The sequence below is a fragment of the Canis lupus genome, chromosome 26 (genome assembly GCF_011100685.1).
Source record: "Canis lupus familiaris isolate Mischka breed German Shepherd chromosome 26, alternate assembly UU_Cfam_GSD_1.0, whole genome shotgun sequence".
Classification (NCBI taxonomy): Eukaryota; Metazoa; Chordata; class Mammalia; order Carnivora; family Canidae; genus Canis; species Canis lupus.
Window position 1 is genome coordinate 18,252,917 of NC_049247.1, and position 19,194 is coordinate 18,272,110.

The following is a 19,194-nucleotide window of genomic DNA, read 5'->3' on the forward strand; positions in this document are numbered from 1 at the left end:
AGGACTCCTTCATTTCTCCCTTGAGTAAGAGTCCTCCCCAAAGTTCCCAGAGGGCAAATTGAGAATGCATCCTTGTCCTGCAGCTTCCTTCTGTGAAAGCCTGCTGGCTGATGGGGCAATGCGGTATTATACCCACCTTCTCAAACCTTAGGAAAACTGAAGACCTGGATGGGAAGCAATGTTCTCCAGCAAAAGGTTCCCAAATCTTTGCTCCCCAAAGAAATGAGGTGGAGCCTTTCCCATTGGATGCATTCTTTCTCCACCACTGAAATACCAGCACGTGTTAACCAGGCCCTCTGAGTACTTCTGGCTTCCTTTTTCATCACACACCAGTCAAGTCCAAGCTTTGGTCGTGATAGTCCACCCCCCACTACCAGCCAAGTGCTGGCAGGTCAGTGGGCAATCAGGGCGTCTTCCCCGTGCCCTGACTTTACACCTCCAGTCCAGAGTCCCAGGGTAGAGTCTGGAAACACTAGCACAGTGGGGGTAGGGAAGCTCCCCTTGCGCGGTCCCAGAGCCTGGCCAGACACATAGCCATGAACCCAGAGAAATGGCTCTTCCAGCCCCAGATGGCCCCTTCAGGGTCTCTGCGGTCCCTGGTCGCAGACAGCACCCCCACGCCACAACAGCACTTGGGGAGCAGCTGGGGTGGGGTCAGCTCGCAGCCCTCAAGGCCACTGTCCTGCTTGCGCCCCTCCCAGGAACTGGCCCAGGGTTTATCTGGTCTCTGGAGGGGTGGGCGGCTCCATCCGAGGGGCAGGGCGGGAAGGAGAAAGGGCAGCCCTTCTGGCCCACAATGACTGCCACGGCGACCGCCTGCTGTCTGGGGCCCAAGGACAGCCCAAGGGCGTCAGCAGATGCCCAGGCTGCAGGGCACTGGGCAAGAAGGACACTGGGCACAAAGGGGCAGGGAGTGAAACTTCAACAATCTTTTATTCCCAAACTCACTGGGGGTTAACCCTTTCCCTGGCTAACAGATCAGTAGCATCTCTAAGAGGATCTAGGATGGAAGTGCAGACCTAACAAAGATTGTCTCCCCAACAAAGGATTACAAAATACATATATACATCTGCATAAGTATTCTTAAAACAGCAAAATTCACCAGTGTTGCAGGGGGAAAAAAAATCCCTCCGTGATTTCAGTCCATAAAAAAAACCAACAACAAAAAAAACCAAAAAACAAAAACAAAAACCCAGCATCTGGCAGTCTGTGCGGCCTTAAAAACCCCAACTTAGGACACATCTAGGAGAAAAGCATTTCTTTGCTTAAAAAAATAAAGTTTAAAAATTCCCCCTTCTCTTTCTTCCAGTTCAACTCCCACAGCTGTTCCTAAAGACATGCAGAGAACTATAAAAACAAGCCCCAGCTCACTCCCTTCTGCCGGTCTGTGAGGGCTCTGTGAAGGCTCGCATGGTCTGTGAAGGCTCCCACGGAGGATTAGTCCTCAGGAATTGTCATCCCTAAAGTTCTGAGTACTGGCAACGGCCTCCTGCTCCCTCTAAGGAAGGGCCTGAGGGCCCAGGGAAGAATTGAGGGAACAGTGTTCTTGGCCAAGAACTGGGATCCCAGGTGGGGCAAAGCAGGGGAGGGGAGGCCTTCCTAGATAAACACACCCAACCACCTTACAATCTAAAGTCTAACCTGCCAGGTAAAAACAAGTCACAGTTGACTGTATCAAAGAGGTGCTTCCATCCTGTCCCCTTTTACCATACAGGTGACAGAACAAGCCTCAAGTATTTGACCTCCGCTCTCTCCCAGATACTGTGACATCAGGTTTTAGGCTGAAGCCATTTTGCAAAGACAGCCATATGGTCCCAGGGTAGAGCCTTTGCAGCTTCTGTCTGGATAAAGCTGCCACTCCTGGCAAATATTTCGATAGCAGCTTCTAGAAACTGCCCCAGAGACAGCACCTCGCCCCCCAGTTCAGGGTCACAGATCCTTCCAGTTGATGGGCTCCTTGCCAGACTTCTGCAGCAGCTCATTGGTTTTAGAGAAATGTCTACACCCAAAGAACCCTCTGTAGACCGACAACGGGGAGGGGTGCGCAGTCTGCAGCACATGGTGACGTTTCTGAAAGACAAGGAGAGAAGGAATCACGAGTGGCACATTTGGCTCTGAAGCCACCATCTCTGCAACTGCCCAGTGCCCTGATCTTGTGATCCAGCAGTCGTGTTGCTAAGGAATACAGTTGCTAAAGGGCCCCATGATGCGTACACCTCTACGAAAACATAGGTTTAAGGAGGCCCACGGCAGCATGGCTTATACCAGGTAAAACCTAATATAAATCCAGTGCTGGGACGCCTGGGTGGCTCAGCGGTTGAGCGTCTGCCTTTGGCTCAGGGCGTGATCCCAAGGGTCCCAGGATAAAGTCCAATACTGGGCTTCCTGCATGGAGCCTTCTTCTCCCTCTGCCTGTATCTCTGCCTCTCTCTGTGTCTCTCATGAATAAGTGGATGAAATCTTAAAAAAAATAATAAAAATAAAAATAAATCCAGTGTTATGCCACTAGCTAAAAACATTTTTCTGAACTTCTTATAATGGACCACCACAAGGCTACTAGAAGAGTAAGGCTGAGCTACATATGCTAGTAAGGGAAGACCTAAATATATCAACTAGATGAAAAAGAAAATAGGTAATTGCATATTTGTTTTTTTCTTAATATCCAATATGCTATTTATAGCAGTTCCATTAGGGAAAAGAAATAGTGGAAGGCATTTTACTTCTAGCTTTGCATTACTGTGCATCAGCCTGAATTGTCAAGAAAAACAACACTTTGATTTTTTGAATGTCGGCCATACTTTGTGGAGCAAGAAGACTGTGGACGATGTTTGTTTTCTTCTTTCTTCTCTTCTGTATTTAAATAAAAACCATCTCACAACTAATTGTTTTCACAACATCTCTCTGCCTTCAAATAGCTAAGTCCAGGAAGGGGCCATAATGGAAGCCAGGCAGCCTGACATGCTGAGGAGCCTGGAGTCCAGCTCCCAGAGGCCTGGGTTCCAGTTCTGCCTCTGCCGCCTCCTGCGGCTGCACTTCCTTCTGCTGCTGTGAAGGGGGTAGAAGAGAGCCTTACTTATGGAGACACTGTGCAGGAGTGAACAATGCCCATGTGTGTTGTGAGAAGTAACAGGGGTCAAGTGCTTACTAGCATGCCACCTGCCGTGCACCTGGGGGGGGGGGAGGGGTTTGCTGAAATGTGAGCTGTGCTGAGCTTTGAAGGAGGAGTTTAATTGGCCTCTGGAGAGGGGAGCCAGGATGTTCAGAGGCAGGCAGGGAAGTGGGATGTAGGGAAGAGAGGAGCTGTGGCTAAGAAAGCAGACCAGGGCCCTGCTAGTGCTCCAGACCCCAGCCCACCTTCCCAAGGCAGGGCCTTCAGGGGGACCAAGGTCAGATGAGGGCCTGAATCGAGGCCAAGGCAGCCAGATGAGGAGTCTGAGGCTATGAATGCCTGACTGGGTATGGGATAGATAGGGCAGACAGGTGGTGAGCAGAGAGGAAGGGAAAAAGAGGGGTGGGAGGGAGGAAGGTTGTCACAAATGCTATCTGATTTCTGAGTGGACAAATGCACGGTTGTACTTTCTATCCTGGGGGAGTCTACAGGAGCCAGATTGGCAAGGCTGGATGAGCAAAGGAGAACCTACCTTGGAAAACGTGGAATCAGGTGTGCTGAGGGGCCGTGGATAAAGAGACAGCTGAATACAGACCTAATGCTCAGGAAAGCTACCTGGCTTCTAATCACCAAGCTACTTTTACAACTGCTTCCAATCAAACCAAACCATTTTCAGTAATAAAAATCACACACACACACACACACACACACACACACACGGAGTATCAATCTCCCAAAAGCACACAGAAGGGAATCACTTCCACGGACATCTTACCTAGATGATCAGATCTTAGCAGTTAGTTCATTCCCGCCAGATTTTACTTCTACCATTCCCTTCCTCAAAACACCTGAAAACACCTTGTTCGTTCACACAGAAACTTTGTAGAGAGAGCAGCTGCCTCCCCTGATTCACACACTCTACTGCCGTTCACATAAAGACATGGGGAGGACATGTCAGAAACCAAAAGCCGGTGCCTCCCTGAGCCTGGGAAACCACTAAACAGACAGGACTGGCTGGGAAACTTCTCACCGTGTACCCTAATATCCTATTTTATTTAATTATGTGAACCCACTACCTTAAAAACAAACAAACAAGGGCAGCCCGGGTGGCTCAGTTCAGCGCCGCCTTCAGCCCAGGGCATGATCCTGGAGACCCGGGATCGAGTCCTGCGTCAGGCTCCCTGCATGCAGCCTGCTTCTCCCTCTGCCTGGGTCTCGGCATCTCTTTCTCTCTCATGAATAAATAAATAAAATCTTTTAAAAAAAACCAAAACACTAAGATAAAAACCAATTCCATCCTAGAGAAAATGGAGAAGTGGACAATAAGGGTCAAGTGGACAGACTTGGGACTGGGTTGCAGGCATGGAACCTGAACACACTCCTGGCCCTGGGGTGGGCTCTGCAGGCACACCCCCGGCAGGACCTTAGGTGAGCAATGTGAGCAGGCTGCTGCTCTGCACACTCCCAAGCAGGTTCTTATCTCTGCCCTGCCACACACTACAACTTTATTGATACTTTAATTGTTAAACGAGATTCTGTAGGAAAAGGGCTACCTGGGCATTCTTGACACACCAGCTGCTTCCTGCCAACACACAAGCTACTGTCAACCTCACTTAACTCCTTTACTTCACTCACTGCAATGAATCCTGTGTCCCCCAGCAGCCCAGGCCAAGGCTCGTCTTTGATGCCTGCCTCCCACCACCTCCCCCACTGCTCCTCCTCCACCACGCTGTCCTCCATTCCAACCATCAACTCCACAGTCTGTCACAGCCTGGAGAGAAGTAACAGTCTCAACGGTGAGCAGCAGGACTGGGATGTTCTCAGGAGGTAAGGGGACAGGATTTGCTGGCAGAGTAGGCTTAAGGGGAGAAGAGAAAGGAGAGGATTCAAGGATGGCTTCTGGTTTTTAATCTCAGCACCAGGCATGTGGGTCAACGGAGGAGCAGGGAAGGAGCATATCAGGGGAGACAGAGGGAGGGTGGGTTGAGGAGGTAGGGTACTTGCCTTATTCATTACTTACCGCATCATTTGTTAAATGAATGATACCCGTATCATTCTATGTATCTGGCAAGTATATGCCTATTGTATACTAACTCTCAGAAGTTGGCCCTTTGCTTTCCTCAAACACAACTAAGTTAGTTGTTCCTATAATTTGTCTGAATTTTGCTTAATTTTCAATGGGAAACCTAACCCTAACTATAAGCCTTTAGGGAAAATAAACTTCACCTTGTGACATGGGTTTTCCAGGACCACAAAGCAGGGATTCCTAAGATTTTCTAAACAGGTTTGAAGTATTTAAAAAACAAAACAACCATACCCTATCGATGGCACTGCCTTTCTTCTGAGCATAAGAGCCCCAGAGCAAGAAGACAAGGCCACTGGAGTTCTGATTTAGCCAGGACACTACCGCATCAGTAAATTGTTCCCATCCTCTCTCCTTATGAGAATTAGCCTGATGTGCCCGGACGGTGAGGACAGCGTTGAGTAAGAGAACACCTATGGACACACCAAAGAAATAAAATTAGTCAAAGAGAGAGAAAGAGAGAGAGACATACACCAGTGATTCCAGACACCCAACAACAGGGGCTATGCCCACGAAACCACTCCCATGCTCCCATGCCAGAATCCAGTATGTAGCCCTCTGAAATCAGCCTCCAAAGAGAGAATTACAACATGACTGGCAGGTGCCTCTAAGGCAAGATCAAAGAGCGTTTTATTTTTCCCTCTGCCGATCTCACCATCTTCAGAGTTTATAACATTGACTTCACCTCACATCTGTCATCAGTTGTTTAAAAAACACATTCCATGGGGCGCCTGTGTGGCCCAGTTGGTTAAGCATCCAACTCTTGATTTCGGCTCAGGTCATGATCTTGGTGTTTTAAGACTGAACCCTACATTGGGATCCATGTTCAGTGGACAGATTCCTTGAGATTCTTGCTCTACCTCTCCCCATGTTCACACTTCTCTCTCTCAAAATAAATAAAATCTCAAAAAAATACATACATATATATATATCCTAAGTGACATTCAGTAACCCCAGAAGGTAACAAAAGGAGGCTGACACATTTCACTGAAACAAAACTCCAACTGTAAGAAACCAGACAGTAAACGTTCTTTCCTTATCCTGATTATAGTTTATTTCTTAAAAGAAAAAAAGACCTGTAAATAGGTATTAAATACAAAAAAACCCACAACCCTAGGGACACCTGGGTGGCTCAGCGGATTAGCACCTGCCTTTGGCCCAGGGCAGGATCCTGGAGTCCTGGGATCGAGTCCCACATCGGGCTTCCTGCATGGAGCCCACTTCTCCCTCTGCCTGTGTCTCTGCCTCTGTGTCTCTCACGAATAAATAAAATCTTAAAAAAACAAAAAACAAAAAACCCCAAACCACAACCCTGTTTTTAATGGCAAAGGTGGGCAGCCCGGGTGGCTCAGCGGTTTAGCGCCGCCTTCAGCCCAGGGCATGACCCTGGAGACCTGGGATCGAGTCCCACATCGGGCTCCCCGCGAGGAGTCTGCTTCTCCCTCTGCCTGTGTCTCTGCCTCTCTTTCTCTCTGTGTCTCTCATGAATGAATAAATAAATAAAATAAAATCTTAAAAAAAAGAAGAAATCTTAAAAAAGAAATGGCAAAGGTGAGGCCACTTCCTAAGTGGTCAAAGTTAGCAAATAAGTTTAAAATATTAATACCAATATTAACTGGTGCCTGGTCGGCTCAGAGGGGATGTGATTCTTTTTTTTTTAAGATTTTATTTATTTATTCATGAGAGACACAGAGAGAGAGAGAGAGAGAGGCAGAGACACAGGCAGAGGGAGAAGCAGGCTCCATGCAAGGAGCCTGATGTGGGACTCGATCCCGGGTCTCCAGGATCACACCCTGGGCTGCAGGTGGCACTAAACCGCTGCACCACCGGGGCTGCCCGGGGATGTGATTCTTGATCTGAGTCATGAGTTTGAGTCCCACGATGGGCATAAAGATTACTTAAAGATAATAAACTTATAAGTAAATAATAACAAGGAACAAATTTTTCTCTTTTGAAATATGATTCAAATATGAAAGAAAACATTGGCTGAAAGATGAAAAAGGGGATTAGTTTTTTTTGACACCTACAAGTACAGCCATTTTATGCGAGCGTTTGGGTTCTTCAAGTTCTCTTAGAAACATAAGCCAGCAGGACAGAAGAAAAAAGTGTGCTGAAATCCATCCAAAGCACACCTAGCAGTGGTTGGCTCACCTTGCTTGGCCCACCCAGATAAATCTCCGTGACCAGGATGAACGAAACCATCAATGTCTGTAGACAGCTCTTTATAAATGTTTTCCAAACTGAAAGCAAGCCGGAAGAGAAAGAACAGGATCTTGAGCACAACTGTGAAAATTCAGTAGGCAAACAACACACAGGTGGATCATAGCCTGTGCCACCAGCCCATGGAGGAGAGAGCGGATAGAACCTTGAGGATTCACGAGGAAGCACCACCATCCCTTCGGACAGGTAACCTTGCCAAAGAATGTTCTTTGGTCTAGGCTTAGATTGAAGGGACAGCGCCCTTTGGAGATTTAAGTACATCAGCCTGGGAGTTGCTACATCTCAATTAATGCTTATAATTTGATATTTTATGTATTTGTTATATTCGCATACATTATGTGTAAAACTCCCCAAAGCTGTATATTTTAACCAGGGGTGATTTTGCTCCCTTTGGGATTTGGGGCAATGTCTAAAGACATTCTTTATTGCCATTTTACTAGTGTTCTCTAATTCGGCAGGGGTGAGGTGGGGGGCATGTTGCCAGCATCTAGTGGGTAGAGGCCAGGGGTGCTGCTCAACATCCTACAGTGCACACAACAAAACCTCTCTTGCACAAAGACCCAATCCCTGACGTCAATTGTATCAAGATAGAGAAAGCCTGGTCCAAAGGCTACTGAAGCTCCCCCAGGAGGCATACCTAGAATCTGCAAAGTACACATTTCAAAGTAATCACATTTGGACCCAAGCCATCTGTCAAGCAATCCTACCTGGGTGGAGGTGGAACAGGTCTTTGAACACTAAAGCAGAGCCCATGGGCTTGGTTGGGTCCATGATATGGATCCTGTCCCAAGATGACAACCTTCACCTGTGAATATAGGTGGCAAGAAATTAAATACTGTCGCATGGGCAGTTTAAACGAACACCTGGCGGATAACCTCTACACAGAACCTCGATGATGAGAAAGGCAATTCCTCTTCCTCCTGACCCAAACTAAGAACCCCCAGAAGGGAGTAGGTGACCTGGCACCATTACTTTCCACTATCAAATTATCCTTCATTCCATTTCCCTGCTACACGCCCCGCCCCTCCACTCCTTCTCTGACGCAGATGTGTGAAAACAAGTCCATCTCCTTCATTTTTCAAATTACAAAAATATGCCCTTGGCACATGTACAACCATCCAGAAATGCACAAAGTGGCTCCTTATCTCCCACTTATCTCTATCCCCTGATTCAACCCTGTAAAGTTAGCTATGTAAATCAGGATGAGGATACTCATCACCCCACATTTTTTCAGTTTCTCACATCATGCATTTTAGGTCTCTTTCAATGCCCAAAGCACTCAGTCACTGTCAGTTGGGAGTTGGCTTGTTTCCTATTTTTTTCTTCACAAAAACATAATAGATGTTATTATCTTTACGTCCTATTTTTTTTTTTGGGGGCGGAGGACAGATTCAGAATAACAGAGGTGCTGGTCCAAGGACAAGTGTACTTAAAATTTTCATCATAGACCTGTACTAATTTGCTTTTCAGGGAGCTGAAGTTATTCAAGGTCTCTACCAGCAACATAATGAAGATACCAGTCCCCCCATATCCTCTGAGGGATGAAACAAGAAGACAATGAGGTCAAAGGGCCATGGGGAATGTGGCAACGTGCAATGAAAAGTAATGAGATCAAGGTCACGGGCGGTGTTAAAATACAGCTAGACCTTTTGATCAGTTGCCTGCCCACCTCTTCTGCATTCTCCTGCTTCTGCCTATGGTGTTCCTTCTCAGAATCTTTTCCCGTGGCTAAAATACATTACTACATCCTTCAAAACCCAACCTTCAGACATCAGGAAACTTTAGTGGGTCTCCCTCTTCCTGCCACTGGTGTGTACACTGTCCTCAGCATTCTCCCCTCATGAAGCGGCCTGTCCCAGCAGGAAAGTTTTTTGAATTCTGTTCCTGAATAAGGGCTGACCCTGAAGGAGCCACTTACCCTCCCCGACCTTCCATATCCTCCCTTGCAAAGAGAACTAGCTTCGGCCATCTGATCCTCAGAACTTTCATGTTCTATTAGGACTCCTTGTTGACACTGGTCATTGGTATTCAAAAAAGGACCCACGACTCAAAACAAGGCACAAACTAGTACTGAATTTAAAAGGACTCAGTTTCTTTAACTTTATAAAACCAAGGGCTAAATTCAAAGCTCTTGCTCTAAAGTGAAAAACTGTCAAGTCTACTAAGTATTAGGTGTGGCAGCCTTATCCACATGGGTCATTCACCTATTTCACTTTCTATTTAGTTTAATAGGCACAGGTTAAATCACAGGATTCTTGACCTTGACTTATAAAATGCGGGAGAAGGAAAAGGTTAAGAACAAGATATGAAATCTGCAGCATAAGCAGACACTAAACGTATTGGGCAAGAAAACCAGATCAGAAAAGAAACGGAGAACACACTTCACAAAGGAGGTGCTATAGATGATCTAGTTGGTTTTTCAAAATACAGGAAAAAGTACTATCATACTGTCCAACTCTGAAGTAGGAGAGCTAGGGGTGAAAGGGAGGCTAGAAAGTAGCACATGGTTTTCATGTTCAGCTTCCCCGGTTCGCACAGTGTAAAGCCAGAAACAAGCTTCTGAGCAGGAAAGACTGAAGGGACCAGAGCAGCCAGCCAGGAGCTATTGTATAGAATGAACCAGAGCAAAGGGATCTGTTAAAAGAAAAACAAAACCCTTTGTACCAGAAGTCAAGAGCTTGAAAGCATCAACTATAAAGACAGCATGGTCAGATAGTAAGACCACCAAGCTGCAAGTCAAAGTGGAGGGTGCACTCTAACAAGTTGCAAAAAACCTCAATGCTTCATGCCTGTTTCCTCACCATCACCACCAGAATAGGACAGTAACACTGGCATGGGGTCAGTTTCAGGATTAAATACAAAACACTAGAGCATACAGACACAGGTCTGTGTACAAATTTTTCTTTTCTGCTAGGTTGACAGCACATACTCTAAAGTAACAGACCAAAATGTACCCAGCCAGACCCCACAATTTCAGTATTTTATTTATTATTCCATCATGGGCAGGCACTTACCTCCAGTGTCCTTAATTAACAAATACTATTTGACCTCCCCCAACCTCTTTTGCCAAAACTCACCAACAACCTGTACTTACATGTCTTATGTCACACATTTGGGTCCAGGTAAAGACTTGGTGTGGGGGTGGATACACAGTGTAATGTTTTCTTTCTTCCGCAACAAAGCCCATTAGCTAACGTAAAGACAAATTAAGATTTAAAACCAGATTCTCATCGGAAAGCGTTAAGGATTCAACAAGGAAGTTTCCAACGTAAGCTAACTAAAGCATTGTCTAGCTCTTTGCCCTGTTTTACACCCAAATTCTTGTGAAAAACAAAAACTGTGTTTGCAGATCACCAAAGATGTGCCTCCACTTCCATGCCCCTCCCCTTTGTTTCGACTGGCCTCGCTGCCTTGACTTCCTATTAGTACTAGGCCCCTCCCTCTTTTTTGTAGAGGCTGAACCAGGTGGTTTGTGGTTTTACCGTGCAGCTGTTTCCTGGAGAGCAGACCCACTGAAGGCTTTACGAGATGCCACACCACCATTTTTTTTTTTTTTTTTTTTTTAAGATTTCAGGGATCCCTGGGTGGATCAGCGGTTTGGCGCCTGCCTTTGGCCCGGGGCGTGATCCTGGAGTCCCAGGATCGGGTCCCATGTCAGGCTCCCTGCATGGAGCCTGCTTCTCCCTCTGCCTGGGTCTCTGCCTCTCTCACTCTCTCCGTCTCTCGTTAATAAATAAATAAAATCTTAAAAAATTTCACTCATTTAATCACGAGACGGAGAGAGCGAGAGAGGCAGAGACCCAGGCAGAGGGAGAAGCGGGCTCCCTGCGGGGACCCCGAGATCCCGCCGAGCCGAAGGCGTCCCCAGGCTTACCTTTATGAAATACGGCTTCCCGAACTCTGCGCTGAGCGGCTTCTTCCAACTCTCACCAAAACCCACAGGCACATTGCGGGCCGCGAGCCTAAGCAGGGCTGCGGCCTTGTTCCTCTGGATGCGGACCAACTGCTCGGGGCTCAGCGGCGAGGAGGGCGGCGTGCCGGGGTCCTCCTGCCCGGCCCGGGCCTTCTTGGCGGGGCTGGCCTGCAAGTGGACCCCGCACAGGCGGGTCAGGAGCTGCGACCTGCCGCGCCCGCATCCCCACAGCGCCCGTCGGAGCACGCCCATGCGCGGGGCAGGCGGCCGCCCCCACCTCGGAGCTCGTCTCTAAAACGCGGCGGGGACAGGGGCGGCGGTGAGCGAGGCCCTCGCAGAGCCCGCGAGCAGGAAGGCCCCGATCCCCCGGCGCCCCGCCGCGCCCCGCCCAGCTCGCCGCGTCCCCACGTGGTCTTTTCGCGGCAAAAAGAATCCCCCGGGAGTCCCGCCCCCTCCCCTCTCCGATTGGGCGGCGGGCCGGAGGGGGCGGAGCCCTCGCCTCTGACTGGCGCCGCGGGCCCCGAGGCCCGTCTCCATTGGCTGGCCCCTCAGAATGGCGGCCGACGGGGAACTGCGCGGGTGTTTTGAACACGTGCAGTCGGCTCTGAACACGGGGACCCAGCTCACGGGGTGGGCGGCGCGTCCCTGCAGCCCCTGGGCCGCGCGGGGCCCGCCGCCCTCCCCGCGTCCCTGGCCGCCGGCGCCCGGCCCGTGCCGCGCCTCACCGCTGCATCGCCGCTCTCCTCGGCGGCCGCCGCCACGCCGGTCCCCGGGTCGGCCGGCTCAGGGCTGCGGGCACGTCGCTTCCCGGCGGGGGTCGGGGAGAAGAAGGAGTAGAGCGTCTTCTGGCCGATCATCCCGGAGCCGAAGAGCGCGGACGCGCGCCGCCCGGGGACCCGCGGTGTGTGCCGGCGGCGGAGGTCCGAAGTTGGCGCCAAACCGCCCGCGCATGCTCGGACCGGGGGCTGGGCGGGGGGCGGGGGCGGGGGCGGGGGCGGCGGGGCTAGTGCGCATGTGTCGCAGGGGGACGAGGTGGGGCTTGGAGCCTCGGGCGGTAGGCGGGGTCCTCGGGTGCGTTGGGCCCCGCGCTCACCTTCCCCGGGGGCGGGGGTTGTAGCGGGAGCGCGGTTGGCGTGAAGACGGTCGTTTGTTTTGCTCTTAGGTGTAGGTCCAGGTCCAGCTTTCACAGTGAACTAGGGCCAGGTGGGGTCCTGCGTGCTGCCTAACCTCGAAGGTTTGGGGGAGACTTTAACCGAGGTCCCGAGGATTAAACCCTAAAACTCTGCATCCTCTACGAGGCACCGCCGTGTACTCCCCAGCCATTCTCGGCCCGAGCTCCCTCCCTACATCCAGACCCTCCTCGGGGTCCTCTGGGTCCTAGCTGCAAAACAAATCCCAAATTCAACAGCAGCTCTTCAAGCCCTGGCCACAATCCCTGGCTGCCCTCCCCTTTCTTATGACAGTGATCTTTTCGAGATGTAAATTAATCGTGGTCATCCCCGGGTTAGCCAGATTTGTTTCAGAATAAACCTCAGCGGCTTAGGCTGCTGGCAGAGCTGTTTCCCTCCAACCCAGCCCCTATTACCGGGAGGTGACTCAGTCTGGCTCTCAGCACTGGACATAGCCAGCTTGTCCCTTGTGCGGCCTGTACACTCTTGCACACGGTGTCTCCCCACCTGGTAAGCCTTGGGTCTCACCTCCTTGGAAAGGCCTTCTCTTGACCCCACACGTCCTAGCAGGTGATCCTATGGCTTCTGTGCTGTCTAAAATTAATGTGTATTTTCCTTGTTCATTTGCCTCCACCTCCAAAATTTAATCCTGATGAGGGCAGGGACTTCATCCTTATTACAGCACCTAGGGAGAGAAGCCCGGTGTGTCCGGGGAGAACCTCGTAACTCAGCATCATTCGCCCTCAACAGCTTGGTGAAGTACATCTCAGTTTGGGTGCAAAGTGAAAGGTAACACTGACCATGTGCCCCTGCAATCCCACTCCTAGGTATCCAAGTGCAACTAAAATCTGCTCTCACACCAAAGTTTATACAGGAATGGATATAGTGACTTCATTTGTGATTGCCCTAAGCAGGAAACGACTCAAAGGTCCTGGGGTGAGTGGGTACAGGGACTTCCATACAACAGAATGCTACAGAGCAATAAAAGAAACAAGTGATACAGATAAGAGTAAGTCTTAAAAGCATTAAGCTGAACCAAAGGCCAGACACCAAAGGCTGTTGTATCTATTGTATGATTTCATTCATGAAATTCTGAAAAAGAATCATAGGGACAGGAAACTGCTTAGTGGCTCCCAGGGGCTAGTTAGCATCACTGGTCGAGGGGGGAGAGTCTAAGACGCTTGAGGGGATTTTGTGGAGTGACAGACCGTTCTGGATCTTGATTGTGGTCACACAACTCTGTACTTTTGTCAAAATCTGTAGAACTTGTGTACTAAGGAGATTCAAAACAAAGGCCCCGAGTCCCACGGAGCTTTCATGGCACTGGGGGAGACAGAGTCAACAAAAATGGAGAGCAATAACAGAACGTGACATTTATTCGGAGCACAGAAGCCTTCCCCACCCGTCCTGTCCTCTCCTAGAGCTCTCATGGCAGAGGTTTTCTAGCTCCCATTGTGCAGGTGAAGCTTTCCAGCCCCCGAGAGGGTAAGCGACCTGCAAGAACCACACAGCCAGGGTGGTGGAGACGAATACGAAAGCCACCGGAGGGGTGGCGGGGGGCGGTGCTCCCACCTGGTGTCCCACCTGGTGTCCCACCTTCCCGTCGGGACATCCAGCGACTCCTCAGGGAAAGGAGACGCTCAACAAGAGCTCGCAGACCACAGAGGGAACAAAAAGTAGCGGGGCGGAAAACCGGGCAGTGCCTGCAGCGCGCCCAGGAAGTCGACAGGTGGCGCCGGGAAGCCGCTCGCCGCTCGCCGCGCTGCGACGCCGAGGTGCCTACATCTCCCAGTAGCCCTCCGCGCTACGTCGCCGAGGTGCCTACATCTCCCAGCAGTCCTCCGCGCCGCGTCGCCGAGGTGCCTACATCTCCCAGCGGGCCTCCGCGCTGCGTCGCCGAGGTGCCTACATCTCCCAGCAGGCCTCCGCGCCGCGTCGCCGAGGTGCCTACATCTCCCAGCGGGCCTCGAGGTCCGCCCGGAAGCGGCGCTCCAGGGTTGTCTCTTTCCCGCCGGCCCCGCCTCCCGTGTTTGCAAGGCTCGGGGCGCCGCGCCTGGTGTCTGTAGCCTCGGGGGGAGCGAGCCCACGCCCTCCACCCCAACCCCGCCCCTCGCAGGTTGTCACGATTAATTTCTGCCTCCGGGGGTTCGGCGTGCGGGTGACCACGTGTAACTGTTACTGCGTTTAGACAATCCCAGCCGTTAGAGGATCACTGAATACTTAGTGCCTGCGGGGATCCTGGCCTGGCAGGGCCGTCAGTAGTGGGGGAAGGAGACCGGGAACTGGCCTCTCTGGGTGACTTCGGGCAACCCCCCCTTCCTTTCTCCAGGCGTCCCAGGGTGGGCTTCCTTGGAAAGATTAGGTGCTTGGGGCTGGAATGCAGGCATTTGGGGTTTTGCAAGCCAACGAGCTGATTGCTACGCATACATAGCCAGGTGTGGGGGACCCAGGACATCCTGAGGGGCCCTTCCAACTTCAACATCCTCCACTTTCTCTCTAGGACATGGTGTTGAAAGTGGAAACTTGAAAAACACGGAGGAGTGCTGTGGGACCACTTGGCCACCACGCCAATCTTTGCATCTGGGACAGCCGGGCGATCTCTCGCTCGCTCTCTCTCTGCCCTGCTGCCAGCTCCCAGGTCTTTGCTTTGTGGAGACAGGATGGACAGATTCCTGGTGCCGGGGGCTTTAGGGAGCCTTGTGGGGAAGAGGGAAGGAGAGGCGAACCCAGAAGATCCAGCAGGGCGGAGAGCAGAGGAGAGCACCAGGAAGAGGCCCAGGGCAGAAACCCTCGGCAACGCAGGCCCCCTGGCCAGCCCCACCTGGCGGCACATCCGGGCTGAGGGCCTGAGCTGTGATTACACAGTCCTGTTTGGCAAAGCTGAAGCAGACAAGATTTTCCAGGAGCTGGAGCAGGGAGTGGAGTATTTTACAGGTAAGCAGAGGACTACGGGGTGTATGTTTAAGACTTATTTGATAAAACTAGTGGTCTCTTTGGAGAAATCTGAACTCAGGAGTTATCAATGACTGGCAGCTTAACTTCATTAACTGACTCCACACATACGCTCTGGGCATCTCCGGGCCAAGCACCGTGCTGGGCGCTTGGGATACAAACTGGACCAAAAGTTTGCCTGCCCACCAGGGGCTGCAGACTTGAGAGTGAGTTGCCACCTAGCTACTGATGAGGATCGGCTGGGAAGGCTAAAAACCAAAAAGGATGCTGGGTTCTACCCAAGACCAGCTGTAGCTAGGGGTGCATCCTGGGCATCAGTGTTTTTAGAAGGCTTCCAGGTGACTCCAAGGTACAGCTGGTCTAGTGGGAGAGACAGCAAATAAGCAGGTAATTCCCCTGCAGGGGGTAGTCTCAGCATCACCTGGAGGACTTGCTGCTTCTGAGCCGTGGGATCACTGGACCCCTCCCCGAGTCTAGTGGTTGTTTCCGGGTGATGCTGATGCTGTTGGTCTGGAAGCACACCCTGAGAAGCCCTGCAAGGTGGCAGAGCACTTGGAGGCAGAGAAAAGCCTACAGGAGACCCCAGCCTACAGCCTTGGCTGTGTTAGCATCATCTTTTTTGGGGGCCCCACACCCTTAGTCCCCACGGTTGGCAGGATCACTAGTATGGAGCCTGGCTTAAGCTCCCTTGCATTTCAGCCTATTAGTATGCTTCTACTGGAGTGAAGGCAATTAAGTCATGGCGTTTAAAAGATTGGACAAGACTGTTTCCCTAAGTATAGGACAAGAATCACTGTTCTTAGGTGAACTTTTTGGGCAAGCCACAGGGATTTTTGTCCTTGGTCAGTAAATTGAATGTTACTCTTGTTTCAGTTCCCTTTCAATCCTGAATTCTCAGGGAGCAAGTATGTGTGGTACCCACCTGCCTGCTCTTCTGAGCTGCCGTGTTTTACCTGCACAGGTGCACTGGCCAGGGTCCAGGTATTTGGGAAGTGGCACAGTGTGCCCAGGAAGCAAGCGACCTATGGCAACGCTGGGCTAACCTACACGTTCTCGGGCCTCACTCTGTCTCCAAAGCCCTGGATCCCAGTTCTAGAGCATGTCCGGGATCGTGTTTCTGTGGTGACAGGAGAGACCTTCAACTTTGTGCTTGTCAACAGGTAACTATACCTGTTTTTTCACTTTTCTTTTTTAGGCTCCTGGACTGAATTGTGTAAGTCTTCTGCTTCTTCTGAAGACAGTTTAGGATTCCACTGATTTTTTAAAATTTATGTTCAATTAGCCAACATCTAGTAAGTACATCCTTAGTTTCAGTGGTAGAGTTCAGTAATTCATCAGTTGCGTGGAACACCCAGTGCTCATCAATCACATGCCCTCCTTAATGCTCATCACCCGGTTACCCCATCCCCCCACCTTCTACCCTCCAGCAACCCTCAGTTTGTATAGTTAAGATCTACCATATTTTATTCATTTGTACAACAGATTATCCCCTAGTGCGGCCGGGATGTGGCAGTGGGACAGCACCAGTGGTCAGTCTTTATGGAGCCCACTCAGCAGTGGGAAGTGAGAGGTGATGAATGGTTGAACAGGATCCTTTCAGATGCTGATAAGTATCTTAAAATTAAACAGGCTGCTTTTGCTAAGAATGACTAGGAGGAAGGAGTCTGGGTTTAGGGAAGGGATTCTCACCAGCAACACTCTGATGTTTGGGGCCAGATAATTCTGTTGTTGGGGCTGCCCTGGGCATTGTCGGATGTGAGCAGCATCCCTGGCTTCCACACACTGGATGCCAGGAATATCTCCTCCTCAGTCACAGCCACCAAAATGTATCCAAACGCTGCCGCATGCCCCTTGGGGGACAGAATCACCCTGCTTCCAAAACCTGAGTTTAGAGGAAGGTAGTTAGCGGAGGGCTCACTGAGGAGCTGATGATGGAGCTGGAGACTACAGAGAGAGAGGGAACAGCCATACAAATCATCTGGAGGAAGAGCAGAGGGGGCTTGGAGTGTACATGGAGCGAAATCGCACGAATGCTGCTGGAGCAGTAAATGAGGGGAGGGCGCGAGGGGTTAGAAGCTCAGAGATAGGCAGGGGCAAGTAGTAAGGTTTTATTCTAGGTGTGGAAGCTTTACATTCATGAACCGGGAGAACCAGAAGATGTGTTTTTGGCTGCTCTTGGTGAGTTACGTTTTAAAGCAGACGATCAAACAGAACAAGATAAAGTAGAAATGCTGTAGGCTTGGCTCATCTGTGGATCTAGATAAGGCCCTCCCGCCTGCCCTTGCAGATCCATGGCAGGGGCTTCCCATGGCACCTTTCTCGCTATAGGAAAATGCAGATGCTGCCCTGCTTGCGTGTTCCAGAGGACTGTTTTGTAAACTGTGCTTGTTTTCTCGCTGCAGGTATAAAGATGGCTGTGACCACATTGGTGAGCACAGAGATGATGAACGAGAACTGGCTCCCGGGAGCCCCATAGCTTCTGTCTCCTTTGGGGCCTGTAGAGACTTCTTCTTCCGGCACAAGGATTCTCGGGGGAAAAAGCCCTCTCGGAAGGTGGAGGTGGTCAGGCTTCAGCTGGCCCACGGAAGTTTGCTTCTGATGAACCATCCGACCAACACTCACTGGTATCACAGTCTCCCTGTACGAAAGAAGATTCTAGCTCCACGGATCAATCTGACATTTCGCAAAATTCTGCCCACTAAAAAGTAGGAACTTTGTCAGTGGTTCATACTTCTATTTTCTCCTTCCTTTTCTACTCCAAGTGGGAGCTGGCATCTCCTTTCTCAGCAGGGAACATAGGAAAGGCTTAATCCAAGGATGGGGCTTATTACATAACAATGCAGAATTCAGAAAGAAGATGGCAGTTATCAAATTGGTCAATTATGAAAGAATACCAGTTGATGTTTTTTCCTAACAAAAAGATTCTTTTATTACTATAATACACAGCAGATACAAAAGGTACCTTTTGCAAATACATAAATCAGCAGTTATTACAGCATAAACTACTAGTTTAACTTAGGTTTGTGCCAAGAGAAGCCACTTTGTAAATAACTTAAAGCTAGAAATAAGATGCTACTTAATGTCTAATAATTTACAAAATGAGGAAGTCAGCTTTAAGTCTAGTTAAGAGACCTTGCATGGGTGTCATTCACATTTACAGCCTTGGCTCAGATCCTGGCCTCTGACCAACAAATTGCTTACAGCTAAATGTTTTGTGCCCGGCATCTCTCTTTAACGGCAGATTTCAAAGAGTAAGCGGGGGCAGAAGAGCAGTTACTAGAAGCTACCGCTTCGCAGTGCAGTGTAAGGTCACGTCATTGGGCATTTGATTCCTCCAGACTCAGGTAAAACAGGTGTACTTGTTTCAACCACAGAGCCAGGGAAGGGGCGTCAGCAGGGAGGGCTCAGGTGCTTCAAGCTGCCCCTCTCTCCCTGACGTCCGTGGCCTGGAGAACCTTCACAGGATGTTCAATCGGTAGTGAGTTTTGAGTCCTCAGGGGTGCATACTGGGCCCAGTGGGGCAGTGATCACCTGGGCCCCTTCTGCTGTGAGCAGACACCCAGGCCTGGTCTAGAAGTGTTTGTTAGCTGGCCCCCGCCAGGGGAAGCACAGTTCTCTGCCTCACCTCGGGTGACCTCTTAGAAAACTCTGATTCTAAACCTTAACTCTGAAGAGTCCATTTGAATTTGGTATCTTTTTTTTTTTTTTAAATAAAAAAACCTAGCTAAAACATATAATACTACTGTGT

General features: G+C 50.2%; 2 protein-coding genes across 7 annotated transcripts; one reads left to right on the plus strand and one right to left on the minus strand.

The window, feature by feature from the left end:
* Positions 1-907: 907 nt before the first annotated feature.
* UNG (uracil DNA glycosylase) lies at positions 908-12,197 on the minus strand. Its single transcript, XM_038575411.1, has 7 exons — positions 12,051-12,197; positions 11,287-11,493; positions 10,507-10,602; positions 8,120-8,217; positions 7,344-7,432; positions 5,427-5,605; positions 908-2,070 (listed from the first exon to the last, which is right to left on the minus strand). Exons 1-7 carry the CDS (start codon positions 12,180-12,182, stop codon positions 1,930-1,932), a joined length of 942 nt encoding a protein of 313 aa, XP_038431339.1. The 5' UTR covers positions 12,183-12,197; the 3' UTR covers positions 908-1,929.
* Positions 12,198-12,504: 307 nt separating this feature from the next.
* ALKBH2 (alkB homolog 2, alpha-ketoglutarate dependent dioxygenase) lies at positions 12,505-19,180 on the plus strand. 6 transcript variants are annotated; one of them, XM_038575424.1, is made up of 4 exons: positions 12,505-13,283; positions 14,995-15,428; positions 16,408-16,606; positions 17,849-19,180. In XM_038575424.1, the coding sequence occupies exons 2-4, from the start codon at positions 15,155-15,157 to the stop codon at positions 18,153-18,155; spliced, it is 780 nt and encodes a 259-aa protein (XP_038431352.1). In that variant the 5' UTR covers positions 12,505-13,283; positions 14,995-15,154; the 3' UTR covers positions 18,156-19,180. The 6 variants fall into 6 exon arrangements, with proteins under 6 accessions (XP_038431352.1, XP_038431351.1, XP_038431348.1 ...); XM_038575423.1 differs by lacking the exon at positions 12,505-13,283 and adding an exon at positions 14,416-14,437; XM_038575420.1 differs by lacking the exon at positions 12,505-13,283 and adding an exon at positions 14,453-14,610.
* Positions 19,181-19,194: the final 14 nt, after the last annotated feature.